Source organism: Manis javanica, chromosome 15, assembly GCF_040802235.1.
Source record: "Manis javanica isolate MJ-LG chromosome 15, MJ_LKY, whole genome shotgun sequence".
In the NCBI taxonomy this organism is placed as follows: Eukaryota; Metazoa; Chordata; class Mammalia; order Pholidota; family Manidae; genus Manis; species Manis javanica.
Window position 1 is genome coordinate 69,506,772 of NC_133170.1, and position 17,230 is coordinate 69,524,001.

The 17,230-nt window shown below is 40.3% G+C and overlaps 2 protein-coding genes across 4 annotated transcripts in view; one reads left to right on the forward strand and one right to left on the reverse strand.

Moving 5' to 3' along the window:
* The window catches only part of BRAP (BRCA1 associated protein), a 39,539-nt gene extending 24,573 nt beyond the window's left edge, over nt 1-14,966 (reverse strand). The window contains exons 1-6 of one of the 2 annotated variants that reach the window (XM_037014550.2): nt 14,708-14,966; nt 12,863-13,024; nt 12,027-12,219; nt 10,692-10,881; nt 4,700-4,813; nt 2,935-3,083 (exon numbers count right to left, since the gene is read on the reverse strand). In XM_037014550.2, coding sequence (XP_036870445.1) covers nt 2,935-3,083; nt 4,700-4,813; nt 10,692-10,881; nt 12,027-12,219; nt 12,863-13,024; nt 14,708-14,789 — 890 coding nt within the window. In that variant the 5' untranslated portion in view covers nt 14,790-14,966. The remainder of the gene's footprint in view (nt 1-2,934; nt 3,084-4,699; nt 4,814-10,691; nt 10,882-12,026; nt 12,220-12,862; nt 13,025-14,707) is intronic. The other variant, XM_017665983.3, reaches the window with a different exon arrangement.
* A 36-nt stretch (nt 14,967-15,002) lies between these two features.
* Nucleotides 15,003-17,230, forward strand: part of ACAD10 (acyl-CoA dehydrogenase family member 10) — a 39,970-nt gene continuing 37,742 nt past the window's right edge. The window contains exon 1 of one of the 2 annotated variants that reach the window (XM_037014549.2): nt 15,003-15,142. The gene's annotated coding sequence lies outside the window, so the exon portion shown is untranslated. The remainder of the gene's footprint in view (nt 15,143-17,230) is intronic. The other variant, XM_037014548.2, reaches the window with a different exon arrangement.

Here is a 17,230-nt window from a genome sequence, read left to right on the forward strand (position 1 = left end):
GAAACTAAAATCTGTAGTAAATCTGACCAAATAAAAAAAAAAAAAAAGTTAATTTACTTCCTGAAATGCACATGACTCTTTACCATATAATGAACTGTGTAAGAAGATAACACTGCTCTGCAAAAACTCAAGTTTTGGTTTACAAAAAGAGGTGGGGAGGAGTTGTGGTCAAAAGGTTCAAAGTTTCAATTATGCAAGATGAGTAAGTTTTGGAGAATTGTGGTACATCAACATGACTATAGTTGACAATCCTGTATTGCATTTCTGAAATTTGCTAAAAGGGGAGCCTTTAGGTGTTCTTACCACAGACATGCAAAAAAGGAAATGATAAAGGTGTGATGTGATGGATGTGTTGATTGGCTTTGTTGTGAACACTTCACCATGTATATTAGGTCATCAAGTTGAATGTTTTAAATATATACCATTTTTGATGGTCAATTATACCTCAATAAAGCTGAAAAAAAAAGGCATTGAAAAAATCCATTTTTCTATCATACAGGAGAAAGTAACACTAAGTATCATCATGAATGTGATACAACGAATGAGAGTTATGGTTGAGGGCAACTGAACTGACACCAAGAAGAAAAAATGCTTAAGAAATAACTAGTATCAGTTTGCTACTAACTGAGCAAATAAAACCGAGAAAAGGAAATAAGCAGGAAGAATTCCAAGTTCGTGTCACAGATGAGGTGGCTCGATTTGTGTTTCCCAAGAAAAAAGTAAACGATCTAATCTGTCTCCTTCTTTAGTGTCGAAAAAGAACACAAGACAAATTTGAAGAAGTAACAAAAATGGCAGCTGGGAGGCAGCAAGTTGTCTTGTCAGAGACTAGCTCTGTGTCATCCTTCAGTCTGTGTGGCGGCTGTGGTGGTGGTTGAATAAGAAAACAATAAGCTAATTCTGAGATCTTATTTTCTACATTGTGCTAGAATGATCTTTCTGAAATGTAAGTGATCCTGAGAATAAAAAAGGGAGGTCACAAAATAAACTTATTTGTACTATACAGTTAGTTCTGTATGATATCACATTAAAAACTAATTAATAGTTTATAAAATCTTCTTGCCTTCCCCTTCAAAAATAATTTTTGAGTTGTCATATTATTTTCCTGAGGAGATATTTGTGGAAACCCCTCCCAGAATGTCCTTCCCTGACATCTCCATGTGTCAAAAATCCATTCTTTAAGACCTGGTACCAATGCTGCCTCCTCCAGGTACCCCTTCCTGACAACCCCCAGTGGGTGAGCCATCTCAATCCCTTCCAAGACATTGGACTGTATGCATTTGTGTGTGTATGTAAACTCCCTTAGCAGGTTGAACTTCCCTGAGGATCTGTGGATGATTCCCCCACATCAGTACCTAACACTGTTCTATGCATATACTGAGACTCAAAGCCCACCTGCTGAAGGAATTGCATGTTTTGAGGGCAGTCACCAGGTTTACAGGGGGCTGAATTCCAGTCCCAGTTCTGGCATTCTCTGGCCATGACACTTGAAGCACACTAATTTCTACCTCTGGGTCTCAGTTTCGTCCTCTTTAAGATGAGGTGGCTGTACAAGCTGGTCCCCGAGCAAACTTCCAACTTTAAACTGCTATGGCTCTATGACAGCCTGTACTGAAAGTAAATTTGGAGTGATGGAGAACAAAGAGGTGTCTAGAACTTAAATGGCAGAGCAGATGGACACGAAATACAGATAAACACTTTACGGAATGCATACCTCTCAGGGTGGCTTCATTCAAGGCAAATTAAAACCTATATAGTTCTCAGAACCACCAAATAATACCCCAGAACTGACTGAGGACTCTATAGAACTGGGGCAATTTTCTTGTCCAGCTAAGTAAGCTACAGAAAACTCAGGGTTTATTTATTTGCTTAGGAATATTCTCTGCTACATGACCAGGTCTCCTGCTAGGTAAGAGGACATGGCAGTGAATTAGTCAGGCAAGGCCCCTGCTCTGTGAAAGCTGGCATTCTTCTTCTGGTCACTTGGGGGTGGAGAAGAGAAATTCGTGTAGATATTACCCCTCCCTCATTTCTAGGTTTCAGATGTGATTTCCCCCTTCTTATGCACACCCCACCCCACACTGCCTTCTCCTGGGTCCCTTGCTAGTAACTCCTACTCATCCTCTTTGAGAGGCCCCTGCTCAGGCAGCCCTGGCTGTGTCAGAGCCCTGGTTCTCCAGTCACAACACTGCATGCTGCTCCTCTGTAACACCTGTTAAGGCTATGTCTTCATATTTATTTGTGTGATTATTTGAATCTGTATCTTTCTCTCTATAGCAGGAAACCTTTCTAGCTAAGTACCACCGTGTAGTTTGCAAAGGGAGCAATGACTTGATAAAGAAAAAAAAAAAAGGTAGAGGTCACAGGCCAGTTCTTTGTCTTTACAATGCCACTCTACAAATAAGGCCTCTTATCACATTGGCAAAAAGGACTCTGTAGGTATATGTGTGCCTCACATTTAATGACTGCTATTACTAGTGGCCACTGAGCTATTAACAGCACGATAAATCTAACATGCTAGACTGCTACACCTCAGTTGATACGAAAGCCAAAGTAAATGGTGGACATTAAGTGCAAGTGATAGGAGATTTTAGATCGAGATTTCATTTTGGTATAAGAACCTCAAAGCTCAGCATTACTCTTTTATCCCCTCCTTCTCTGGCTCTTAGAATGCAATAACTCACACTGCTTCTGGAAATTCCACAAGGATTCAGAACCAGCAAACTTAGGACTTGTCTAAAAATGCAGACTGCCAGGCAAACTGAGGAAAGTGAAGAAAAATGTAAGGCCTTTCCATGGTAACTCTTTCCTATCGTGGCATCAGGGTTTATAAACTCAAATATTGGAAAGGTTCATTTTTGGTGATATTATTTTAATTCTGGGAAAGAGCAATAATGAGTTTTGAGAGGGTGGGGGACTAGCTCCTACACTCACGTGGTGTCATCCCAGCGCTGCAGACACTGGCTGTGGAAGCTGTGGTTACACAACGTGGTGAGGATGCCATTCACTGACTCGTCCATGCGTTCCAGACACACTGTGCACTTGGGGAGCTCGGTCAGGTCCATCACGGGGAGGCTGGCGCCCTACACAGAAACACCTCACGTAAGCCGCACTTTTCATATACCAGTTCTAAATTTTTTTCTCTAAACAATAGTTTTCCTGTTGCTTTTTGACTCCTAGTAGGATGTTCTTAACATTAGTACTGTGTAAATAATTTAAATCGGTAGGATTTTCATTCATGCAGCAAAAAGTGATTGAATACCTTCTACATTCCTAGCACCATGCTAGGCATTGGGGATGTAGGAGTGAACAGAGCAGACAAACATCCCTGTTCTCACAGAGGTGACATTCCAGGAAGGGAGACTGCTACCAAACCTAACAGAGCACCTAAATTGTCAACAGACTCCCAGCTCTAACTGCAAAGGTTTATGATTAAAATAGAACACAAATGAATGAAAGCAGGAGAATAGGAACAGATCTGAATTTTTCCAGAGTAAATTAAAAGTCAACACTTTCTACTTAGTGACACTAGTATCAGCTGACAACACTGATGTTACCCAGTCATTTAACACACAGTAATTGAGTCCCTGTAATGTGTGCCTGATACTGATCTAGGTGTGGAACAATGGTGAGCAAAAACAGATTCAATTAAGCCAAATAAAAAAAAGTAAGACCCTGACCTCACAGAGCTTAGAATCTAGCAGAGAGTGAGATAAAAATCAAATTAAAAAAAAGTATTACCAATAGTCATAAGTGCTATAAGAGAAAAGTGTAGGAGCCACAGCAGAATGTCAAATAGGCGGCCTAACGGTTTAGGTGGTCAAGAAAGGCGCCCGAGACAGCAATGTCTGACATGACCCCTGCCAGCTGTACGGTAAGCAGGAATCATCCAGGCAAAGGTGAGGAGATACACACATAAGGACATGCCAAGAAAAATCACATTAATGCCTGAAGAGTGGTATTTACTGGAAATCTCTCAGGAAGCCCTGTTCATTTAGAGAAAAGAATCTCTAAAACTGAGGACTTGCTCAGCACATGGCATAAAGGACCCCTGATTTTATCACTTACAATTTTTAGTTCACCCAACCTAATGATAGAACAATCTCACTGAACTTTTTTCCATCAAGCTGATTTCAAGGTAGATAGACCTTTAGGTCTACTTTAAAAGGAAGGAAATCTTAAAAATGTAACATAGCTGCATCTACTACTTCATAAAATGGTTCTAGTGAGCATATATTATTGGAAAGATCAGAGCAATTACAGACTGCTATGAAAACAGAATCAAGAATTAAAACAGGGATTAAGGGTTGATATTTAAAACAAAAACACTTCTTTTAGTCTCTAAGCAATAATTTATCGATTTGGAATAGATGAGCACTCAATTTTAATAAAACAGGTAATATCCTTCTAAAAAACATTTTTGGACAATTTTTAAAAATTGGTAAAATTCACATAATACAGAATTTGCCATTTTAAAGTGTACAATTCAGTGGTTTTTAGTATATTCAACAAGGCTGTACAATCATTATTACTATGTAATTCTAGAACATTTCTATCACCCTGTCTCTCACACCTGCCAACCACTAACACACTGTCTCTATGGACTGGCCTATTCTGGACATTTCCACAGACACCTTAACATTCACCTTTATGCCATTCTGATATATTTACATCAAATTTAAGACTCATGTGCACTTACATCTTCAGATTTCAGTACTTCGGCCCTTTCCACATAGACCAGCTGACAAACATCATCTTCTATGGAGTTGAACTGGCGGCCGTTGCACGCCATGTAAAAACTATCTGCATCAGTCTAGGCACACAAATGGGGAAAAGGAAAAAATTTAAAAAGATATCCTGAAAAGATGCTTTATATTCAAGATGCACAGCTTCAATTACTCTCTTCATCAGCTTTTAAAGTTTACACTCAGGAAAGGAAGGAACTGCCAAAAGCAACATCTTTGGAAGCAGGAAGCAGATTCATAGGCTAATCAAACTGAGATCAATATTCTGCATCTCTACAATGTTTCCTGATATATGGTAGTTTTACCTGAACTAGCAGAAGCTACTAAAGTGCAGTCAGCTGACAGCTGGTACAATTTTATTTTATTTTATTTTTTTTTCTCTCCATAAATATTTATTCACTGAAGGAGTAGATGACACAGGCTCAAAAAATGTGTATCTCCCCTCTATTTCATCTCTCCTCGAGCACATTTCTATTTCATTATCTGGAACACATACACACACTCCCCATATACCAGAAGGTTTGCCTTTTTAAAAAATTGATTGGTTGGTCTGCTTCTTTAAAAAACATAATCAATGAAGTGTTTTCCCTACCTGTAAAAACAATTCAGCAGTGTAAGCAGCCTAATTTAAAAGAAGATATATCTCCTGAGGAATACACTAAACTTTCAATAAAACTTGGTGTTTGTTTCAAATTAATGCAGGCCAAATAATGTCTATAATTTCTGCTGGATAAACATAAAAATCCCTTGTTTACGAGCAGAAAAATCCCTTAGAGATCAGCTGTCAACAGCCTTCTATTGGACTATATATAGTAACAGCCTCCTTACTGGTCTCCCTAAACCCAACCCCTGGACCTCCAGTTCTCTCTTGTGGTTGAAGCCAAAATGCTTTTCTTAAAGAAATGTATATGAATAATTTCAGTTTTCTGCATGGGACCTTCAGTGGCATCTCACTGCTCTTATAATAAAATCCTTAGATTAGCTGGTACAATTTTAATATTCAACTGGCAATAGACATTTCCCTCGGTATCAGTATTTCTCTGCCCTCTGGTCAGCACTTTCCCAGCAACTCAAAGTAAATACTTATTTTTGCAAATCTTGGAATGAAATCATAACTGACGATTTCCAAAAGGGAACAGACCTTTTGAAAAATGCCAGCATCTGTGTTGGAAGAAAATAAAGGACCAGTGGAATGGGAGTGGTATGGAATGAAAAGCCAACCCTCTCTTCAATAAACCAAATGATAATACATGATAGACAAGGATTCCATAAGGGAGTTTTAAACAACCTAGTGTGTAATACCAAAGCCAAACATTTGGCCAAGATGAAGAAGTCCAAGATGAGCCAGCTTGTAAAATACTAGAAGTCTGGCTCCCTTGGAGCAGAAGATAGGATCAGGGGAAACAGTCACTTGTAGCTAAAGCTGCAAAGGCACATGTACATTTGTGAACATGGACACAAGCAAATCAGACTTTCAGGTTTGGCTTTAGTAGAAAGTAATGGAGACGATTCCAGTTTTTAAACTCAGCAATTTTTAGGGGCAGCTGGGAGGCCAAGGCTTGTCTGGATTTGACTCCCACATGGGCATTAGTCCAAACGTGGGAAGTAGTGTGCTTTCACCCAACCAATAGACACAAACTGCCTGAGGGGAGGAAGGGTGTTCTGCTAAAGGAAATGCCACACTGTCAACCTCTAGGAAGAGATTCAAGTCTGAACCAGGCAAAAATAGTCCTGCCTGTCTACCCTCAAAGTGCCTGTAAGCTTTTCAGCAGCTTTTCATTTCACTCTGATGATGTAATTTAAATGTGGATGCTTGATTATTTATGCTTTCTTAATATGAACAAGTGAGCTGAGCAGCTGAGGCAGGATGATCAATTCTAAACAGTTTTTTTGGAGGGAGGGCTTTCTTTCAGGCAACAGTCTATATATTGGGTGATTGCACTTTAACTTCAAAATGTTAAAAGCCAGTTCTTGCAGAGTAAATAGCTTTAATACTAAGAGGCAACCTAAAATGGCTTCCCAAATTCGTCAAGAGCCATGGCATTTTCCTGAAATGCTTATGGGTAAGCACTGATTCGTGCACTGAGGGAACTGAGTGCCTGGAAGTGAGGCCACGGGTCAGGTCTCTGGGGTCTCAGCACTACCACCAAGTGGTTGCAGCTGTGCCAGCTGAGTTAAGGCCGAACCCACTTCAAACCTCCAGTTTTCTAAATGCTCACTGAGCAACCATACCTCCTGAGAGGAAGGGACAAGGTTTGTGATACTGGGCACGTGACAAAATCTACTCAACATCAAAACAAGTAGTGATTTTTACAGCATCTTACTACGCTGATGGACAGTGACTGTGAAGGGGTATGTGGGGGGGACTTGGTGAAGTGGGAAGCCTAGTAAACATAATGTTCTTCATGTAATTGTAAATTAATGATAACAAAATTAAAAAATTAAAAAATTAAAAAAAAAAGATCTACTCAACACCAGAAAAATTATTCCTTTACTGGGGGAGTTGTTTACCAATGCCAGTGAAATGTACTTCAAAATTTTGGTACTAAAAATGTAGCTTCACTTGTTCAATTATTTACTGAGCACCCAGTATGTGCCAGGTACCCTGCATTAGGATGAGAGTAGAGAACAAAATACACATGGGTCCTACTTCAACTCACTACTGAAATGCAGAAAACAAAGGCCTGAAGCTAACTGCAAAAAACATACAAGAAACAACTCTTTTACTTAAAATGTTTGCATTGTACAGAGCCCCAAATGTAAAGAAACTCAGCTTTTTTTTTTGTCCTTTGTTCTTATTGTTCTCTTTCTTCCCAGGATAAACTCAGAAAAAGAAAAATCCATTTTGATCAAGGGTCCTTTACCATCACAATTATAAACTATAGTGTTGAGAACATTTTTACTTCTCAGAAGAGGGGTCTCCTAGGCTTCCTAAGAATGCAAGTGAAAATGAGCCGACACACTCTACTTAGAGGTTATCAATCCTTTTTTGTTCTCAAGAACTACAAAACTGAACCCCCTCCTGCCTTCTGTATCCTAATGAACTGTAAGTTCCTTATTCAAAGACTAAATTTCCTAAAGCCCACAGTATGACCTTGTAAGCATATCTCCAGCATAAAGCTGAGGCCAGCAGAAATTCAAGAGATTATAAAAGATATAGAAAAGGCCTAGTATTTTTTTAATTGTGTAGCTTTATTATTGTGGAATACAATACACATTTTAGTAGTGCACCAAACAAAATGTAACTGTACGACAAGCAAGGTTAATATACAGGATATGGCCAGTACCCAAGGAAACCTTCCTACAACTCTATCCAATTCCCCTTTTTTTCTTCCTCTAAATAGATGGCAATCACTTTCTTACTTTTCCTAATACCTTTGTCAACTAACTATTCTCATCAACATTAGAGTTTACTAGGGAAAAAAGGTCTTTGTTATTAATAAAAATTTCCCATGAAGAAAGACAAGAATATAGTCAGCTGTCCAGGCTGCGGAGACAGGCTGCCTGGGTTTGAATTCCAACTCTGACATTTATTAGCTATGTAGCTTATCTGTGCTTTTTCCTCAATTATAAAAGATGAAAGTAAAGAAACCTACCTTATGGCATTGTTGGGAGGACTCAAGGAGTTAACGCATGAAAAACACTCAGCACAGCTTTGGCCTATAGAAAGTGTTCAACAGTTGGTAGCTATTAAATCTGTAGTTCTCTTTAAGGCCAATATTAATTTAATAACTTCAAGTCTTATACCAGGAGGGTGTTTTTTTAGGCCTAACAGGATATGCCTCAGATTCTTAAGATATAGCATTAGCACTAAATAATACAACTCATGATGCCAAGGGTTCTATTCCTATGGGGAAGAGCCAGCAAGCTGTACCACAGTCTCAGAAAATATCCATGAACTTGGGCAACCTGCACTTGGTCAAAAACAGTGGAGAAACAGTGCATGAGTACAAAGAAAATCCATCAACAGTAACTGAAAATTTCTACAGCATTATCTGTAATGTATGAAAGCCAGTAGCTGCTACAGGGATGTTTGTGGGTTTACAAGACTTCGTAAGATTCAAAAATCTACTAGGTTCTTAAACATTTTTCCCAATCTGTTTCTGTGACTTTTCCTGTGTTGCTTGCTGACTGCCCTTAATTGTTAAGTAGAAGCTAAAACTAAAATACTGGCATTACACCATTTGCAAATAGTGACTACCTTCCCTTCCCCCTACTTTTATCCTGTTACTGGAAGAGTATTCCCTAGGAAGTAAGATGAGGGCTCAAATCCCAGCTCAGTCACTTATTTCTAGCCTTGGGCAAATCACTAAGCAAATCACAAACTTCTCTCTGCAGTTTCCTCATTTGTAAAAGGATAGTAGCAGTACTCGTCTACCTCATAGGGTGGCACTGAGGATTAAATGAGATAATGCACATTAAGCACTTAGCACAGTGAGTGGTATAGAACACACTGTCAAAAAAGGCTGCCTGTGAACCTTGCAATCCTCAGCATTACATTACAATGCTACTCGATTTAAAGGTTTAAAGTACCACTTGCCTATTGTTTACAGAACTTCTCAGTGACCTTGGAAAGTCTCTTGATTAAATGCTTTTCTGTTCTCCTTGTCAACTTGTGAAGTCTAAGTCTACAGGATAGCTAAACATGTTTTTGATGTCCCCCTCAATGGTGGGATGCTTTGTAAAGGTTAAGTAACTCTGTACCCTCTTGTACAGAACTCCCACGCTAATAATTCTCCCTCTGGGGCCCACAGAAAATGCAAATACAATTCAACTCTCACTTCTCTTAATTTCCTCTCTATGGCCAATGAATGCCTGCTACTGCTGTCAAGTCTAGATTTCTGTAATGAGGAAGGAGGAGATGGGCAAGTGGGTCTTGTGCCATGAGCTCCCTTACACCCACAAATCTCAGTGACTGGCCAGGGACAGTGGCAAATGATCCTAAAGGCACACCCATTTCTTTGTCAATCTACAAGCTGGAACTTTTTAGCTGAGGCAAATTCCGCAAGGCTGTTTATCAGTGAAGTGAGGAAGGAGTAACTTTGGACAAAGCTCCACTTCAAAACCTAAGGAGTGTACAAATGTAACAGGCTATTAAAAAAACATAACGTCAGTCCAAAATCACTCAAACACCAGAGAGAGAGCCTGGTGAGACGAGTATAACCAATCTTCCTAAAAAAGAATTCAAAATAAAAGTCATAACCAGGCTGATAAAAAAAAAAAAAGAAAAAAAAAACATAACGATAAGGTAGCTCTTTAATAATGTGGATAATACCTAAAGTTTACCTCATTTAAAAATTCATACAGAAATATGCATACTGGTAAGAAAAAATTTGTAAAGCCAAGGGAGTATCTTTCTACACAGAGAAACAAGAAGCATGGAAAATGTTGCTTAACGCAACAAGTGAAATGGGAGTGGATGGCAAACCACCTTATATCAAAAAGTATCTGTAATAATGCACTTTTAAAAACTGAAAACATCACCATTCTTTGGGTGTTTCTGTATTAAAGTGATTTTCAGTCAGAACTCTGAAGCATCTTTAATACATTAAGGAATGTCATAAAATCCCTCTTGTCACCAAAATTTTAAAAAATAAAATGGATCTCATTTTCTAAAATGTGTCAAAGAACAACTTTGGAGAAGAGAACTAAGAGAGCAGGGGCAAGGTGTTATGACAAGTAATATGGTGTCAACTTCAGAAAGTTTAGGAAATACTGACACAACCTCAGGTTTCATACCCAATCCGATTTATAGAAAATTGAGTATGAATTAGAACAGTGTGTCTGCTAATGTAGACAGAAATGTTTCTAGAATCACAACAGTACCCTAGAAGATATGTATACCAAGAATCTTAAATGCAAAATGTTGTAAATCACACACTGCTAGGATTATACAGTTTCAAAAACAGTTTCTGTGGCAGAGATTTTTAGTATCTTAACTTTTACCTGTGCACTAAACTTTATCAGCACCATATATTGATTTGGAGTTGAGTCTCTGATGATTTTCATTTGTTCAATTACTTCATTAAATGGTGCGACAAACTTCATAAGGTCATGACTGGTCATTGTAGCAGGGACTGTGAGAATACACAGCATGGCACTGCGCCTCACATCTTCTTTTAAGGAGGTCATCTTACTAATAAGACAATAATTAGACTGTCTTGAATAGATGAGGTATGGTTAGTTCAGACAACAGACAACTTTTATGTCCAAGAAAATAGGAAAAAAAGAAACTTGTAATACTTTACAAAGCAATTTAAACAGCTTGTTATTTTACCTGAAAATACATACAAACCACATGGGTAAATGCAAAATTCCTAAGACATATCTGCAATGGAGTTTAAGGTCAGCTTTGAAATGTTCTACATTGCAATCACCACTGAACTTTTTAATCTTCAGTTAAAGGCTTATTATGGTTATGAATCTGCATTAGGCAAATGTGCAGTTTGTGCCTTGTTCTCATGAGTTTTTAAAATAATCTCTCATCAGGTAACTTAGAAGCAAGCACAATTCTTACTATGGACTTCTCTCAAAAGGTCTAGAAGAGAAAAGAGCTCTAAATATAAAAAAGAATTTAGAACCATGAGAAGTGACTGAAGATTGGAGAAAGTGTTGCTGGGTTGGAACGGCTGGAATAAACGGGGAGGGGGGAACCCTCACACAATGCAATTTGTTTTTTGAAATGCAACAAACCCACTTGAACAGCTGTGATCCAAAATGGCTACCTGAGTATTCATTGCTTCCCAGTGGGGACCTAGCAAGCAAGTTTGGACAAGGACAGCCTTTAAAGAGACCAGCTGCTGATAATTCAACGAGCTAATGGCCCCACTTAAAAATTACCTAGCCAAATGCTTCCTTTCCTGGACCTCCAGCCTCCTTTTGGATCACAGAAAAGGGTAAAAAGTGATGAAATTGCAATCCATTAACTGACGTCTTAGCAGCTTCTTTAGTACAGATTTGGTGAAGATATGATACTATAATGATGTTATGGATCATCTGTAATTCCTCTTTTTTATCTTCCTCCTTTTCAATCTTCCAATCACTTTGTATGTCTACCTTCTCAGGATATTTTCTCAAATGTATCTTACTTTCTTTTACAAAAAGCTTTGACCCACTCTACAAAATTAACCAAATGCAAAACATTTAGTAATTCTCTACATTAAATATATGAAAGTCCTATCTTTAGACACTTAAAATATTCACTTCTTTTCAGGGCAAGAGATTTCCCTCTGCCTTAAAGCAAAAAATTGATCAGATCAGAAGGAAAAAGGTTTTTCTTACTTTGTCTTGTACAGATGCATAATACCATGAACTATTTCAACTGATGGATTTCCACTAAAGAATGAAATCTGGTCAGGAAGCTGTTTTGATGGAGAATCAGGAGTGTTTATGCACTCATTATTTTGCTCTTTACTTCTCTGTGCAGTAGAGGATGCTTTTGAAGACTTCCTGTCTTCCATCGTAGCTTTCAGCTCTTTCACAAATCAAAAATGAGATTATAAACAGATAGGAAATATGCCAAAAGATTCTAATTAGATGAAAATCTGAGTCAGAAGAAAAAACTCTTGACAGAGAAATTGTAATATATTACATTAAGAACCATATTCATAGATCAGCTGAGTTTTAGGGTCATCAAAACTTGAAAATGCTCTTTGCCCTACAAAAATCTCATTAATTTATTCTCAGAAACTCAAGGATGGCTCTTACCATAATAAAAGCAGGTGTCTCCCATCATGTGCTGTTTAAGTGGGACACATTCTGGGCTATTAAACTTGGAAACTAGACCAACCAGTTCTGACCACCACTATGGAGTGAGCTGGCAGAACAGGGGAAGACACAACATGCTTATCTGGAGTCATTTATGAGCTGCCACTGATGTAGGTGCTAAGCAGCCTTCCTCACTGAATAAAGCTGTCAACTCAGCTTGTTTGTATTAATTTAGGAGAAATTTTTGGAAAAGTTGAAATGTGGCTTGATAACCTCACATAAGGCACACAGGCAGTGAAAGAAAAAGGTATGCTACAGGTAAAAATCATGGGCTCATCAAACAACATGTATAAAATAGGCAATGAGTGGCTTATGTTACAAAAGAAAGGCTAGGATTGTAGAAAGCATACCTGGCTTGCACTTCATGGTCTCAATGATCATATCTGTCATTTCTCGATGGCCAAGATGCTGATGTATGATTGCTGCTTTCTCCCCTGGTGACTTCCCTTCTAAAGAGGCTACAGCTGAAGCTAGTGTCTTCTGTTTGATCTCCTCATCAGACATTTCCCCCGCTAAAGAACACATGAATGATTAGTATCTGATCATTAAAACAAGCTCTTCTCCACTCTCAATGTATCCACCCACAGTTTTTCTTTTTCCCTCATCTGACCTTCCCCAAGACTATAAGAAACCTTTGCTGTGTCCATTTCATTTACCTCTGGGCTCCTCAGTGCCTGCAAAGTCATACACAGCCAATGCAATAAATTCAGAAACGTAGGGTTGCTCTAGTGAAATCATGCACTTACCAGCCTAAGAGCTTTAGAGGTTTAACAGTGATTATGCCCAGACGGACCAATGTTTTAGTAATCCCTCATAAAGTGGAACTGTGTTGAGCCCCAGATGAAATCAAGTTCACCAATAAACAAAACTTTCAAAAACGTTTAGTAGTCTTCTTATACACCTTGGGTTAGCTTTATGCTATGAGAATCTGTGAATGCTGTCTTAAATAACTGAATGAGAATCTGAAATGGCTGTCTTAAATCACTGAAACACACAGAAAGGTAAAAGGAATTGGACACTCAACTGAAATATCCTCAATATAAGCTCTACTAGAGCAGGGACCAGGCCTATTTTGTCCATTACTGTATCCCTAAATGATCCCCAACATGGTGCCTAGCAAACACTGGAATGTTTAAAATGTACGTTCAGGGAAACATACAACACAATCCCTACCTGCTCTAGCCTGCCTCTCCAAACCAAATAGATCCTCTCATCATAGCTTTCGAAACCGTTTCTTCCTTTCCTTCAAAGCACTTATTACAGCTGTTATTCCACGTTTATTTTGTAATTATTTAATTAATCTGTCTCCTCTCTTGAACTTCTAGTGCGATTAAAGCAGGGACCATGCCTGATTCTGAACATAACTAAAGGTCCAGCAGATAGTGAGCATTCAGTAATTAATTGTTGAATTAACGTTATTGCTGGTAAATTGTTCAAGGTCCAAGGAACATAGTCATAGCTGCATTCGCCAGTAAGGTGGCTGTGTGGCTGGTAGTGAAGAGCTCAAAGACACTCCAGTATGGGTCTCAGAGTTAGAATCCTAGTTTCACCGCTTACAGATAATAGCAAGTCATTTAATCACTGGGCTTCAGTGTCCCAATCTGTAAAAAAGACCTATCACCTATTTACCCAATAGGGCTGTTGTGAAAATAATTAAAGATATGCACACAGAGTGTTTTAGTACAGTGCTGGGATATACGACGTGTACAAATTTTAGTTATAATTATCATTATTGTTACATGGCGCCTAAATGGATATTCTTTCAAAGAGGAACGACTCAAACCACGGACCGTCAGCGTCGCGGGGCATCCAATCTCTGCCTTTACAAAACCTAGAGAAAAGCAACTACATTACTCGACTCTAATCCAGGGCTGAGAAGGCGACGCTCCACGCATAAACAGAGTGCCCGTCTTCATGTAATTTTGTTGATTAATGATACCAAAATAAAAAATATATATACCTAAAAAAAAAAAGAAAACAGAGTGCCCGTGGGAGGCCCAGGAAGGGCTTCCCAGACCTGACATCCGAGAAAGGCTCTTAAGGATGGATAGAACGGGGGTGATCTCAGCCACTTCTGAAGATTCTTCCTGAGGCAAAAGCTCTGGCCGCGGCCTTTCCCCAGGCCCTTCCTTTGCTAGGAGAGCCCCGGCACCCAGGCCAGGCTACAGGGAAGGCGGCGAGGCCGCGAGACTCACCAGCGGCACTGAAGCCGAAGTCGGCGGGGACGGGCGAGTGTTCTGCGAGCTCCAATCGGATGACAACCAGTGACACACTCATAGGGCAGGTGCTGGCCGGCCCGGGCCCCGGCGGGCTCAGGAGAGGCTGAGTCGCGAGCCGAGAGGCCGGACGGCCCGAGGCCGGATGCGCCGCTAACGCCGCCTCAGCAGCAGTAGCAGTTCGCACAAACCTCTGAGCCACAACCACCTCCGCTTCCGCCTCCCGGCTGCCGTCGCTGACCCGGGGTTCCGCATGCGCGGAACCAGCGCGAGCTCCGACTGGGCGGGGCGGCGTCCGCGTGACTGACGTGGCGGCGCGGAGGTGAACCTGCACTTTTCCTGACTGGGGCTCCTGGAGGTCGCGGAGGAGAACCGTTGCGGGGATTGCGGTCCCTGATCCCATTAGGCCCATCGGTGGGTTTGCGCCCAGGCCTAAGTTAACTTACCCCAGGGACCTTGCCGTCAGCCCACCTTAGCTGACGGGTAGGGGTCCCCAGCTCCGCTTGGTCTCCGAATTGTCGGAAGAACCACGTCATGCGGAGAGCTGGTGCCTCTTTTCATTTGACCCCCTCGCTCTAGCTGTAGGTCGGATTGCTTTGTGTAAGCCACACCTTACAGAGGGTACGGCTAGGCTGGGAGGTGAATCCTCTGCGGGCCCATGCGGAGTAGGGACTCGATTGCAGCGTTAAAATGGGACAAAGGCAGGGTGGTGCAGGGCTGGAGATAGATCTCGGTCCTAGTCCCCACTCTATCACTTCACAGTATTTCACCGAGCGCCTAGGCACGGTTGGAATGATGGAGCTGCATTGTTTAATAAGATGAACATCCAGTTCCTGTTATGGAGTCAACCTTGATGACCACCTCTGTGACCTTGAGCGAGGTTTTGGATAAAATAGGAATATACAGCTGTGAGAATGAAATGAATAGAGTGTGGCCTCTATCGTCATCAATTTTCCTGAGATTCAGCATTCTTTCCAGTACCTTAGGCTGCCTTTAGCATACAGATACTGAGAACCACAATCAATACATATGGCACATATGTGACAGGATGCTATTCTAGGTACATGATGAAGTGGTATCTCAGGTGTGTCAAAGCACATGCTTGTCACACAGTATGTGGACTATATGGCATATAGCACGACTACTTGATACATGTGTAAATGTAGCTTGGGACTGCACCTTATGAAATGTTTCAGTATACAATTTATATCAAGGTTATCCAGCATCTACACTATTAATATTCTGGGTTTCCACAATTCTCTGGGGAGCGTGTGTGTCCTCTGCTGCACAGGGTGTTCAGCAGCATCCCTGGCCTGACCCACTGGATACCAGTAGCAGTCCCCCCACCCACCAAGTGCTGACAGGCAAAAATGTTTCCAGATTTTGCCACACGTCCACTTTGAGCCAAAATCGCCTCTTGATGAGAGTCACTGGTTTATGTGAAGATGCACATGCCATATGCACATAGTATATGTATATGACATGAGACTTGTGAACTTTTTATAGTATATTATGATAGTAGATAACATTTACTGGTATGCCAGGGCTTGAACTTAAGTGCTTTACATATTTTATCTCATGGGAGAGTAACGGTAACTTTATGAGAAGGGTATTATAATTAAGTCATTTTATAGAGGAAGAACCTTAGGCTCAGAGAGAGAGAAAATTGCTTAAGATCTCACGCTTAGTAGTAGAGCTGTGATTTGAACCCAGGCATTCTGATTCCAGAGCCAACACTCAAATCTCTTTACTAAACCATCTCCTTAATATGTGACACTCTATGTGCATATTTATGAAAACATAATTTAGATAGCAAATCTACATCATCATATTAATCTCATTATTCTGAGAGAAGACAGACTGTTCTCTTCAGCACAGAAGGAAGGTGCCAGTTCCAGAGACCCAGATTGTTAGCTAGAGATGGGCAAGTTGGGCTTATTACAGTTCTTTGTGTCTGCCAACCATTAAGGCTGTCCCCTTCTTCCACCTATTTTCTGATTCATCCTGTTTATTCATTCTTTCAACTCTATACTGAGCATCTGTTATGTGTCTAGACACTGGGCTAGGCTCCAGTGGATGGATACATACAAAGATGATATAAAATAGTCCTTACTTTAAGGGGCTTATAATTATAGGAGCAGATAGACATGAAAACAGTACTGTGTAGTGGGGTAAATGCTTTAGTGAAGGTTATGAAAAAAAAAAGTACCAGAGTCTGCCTGGGAAAATAAAAGCCTAAAAGCCTGTCCTTAGCTGTAACATAAAAATGAAAAGAAGTTACAGGCAGATAAAGCAGGGAAAGGTGTTCCATTCAGTTGGCATGTACCACAGCCTGGATGTGTCAGAAATACAACATTTTCCTGCTCCGAAGAGTGCTGGGAAGTGGCTAGAGTAGTTCCATCATCTCTGGTTGGAAGGAATAAGCAAGCTAGTCAATGGGAGCACTTGCCCACTCACCTATTAGCAGGAGAATGTGGATGATAGAGTCCTCAGTGAGAATGG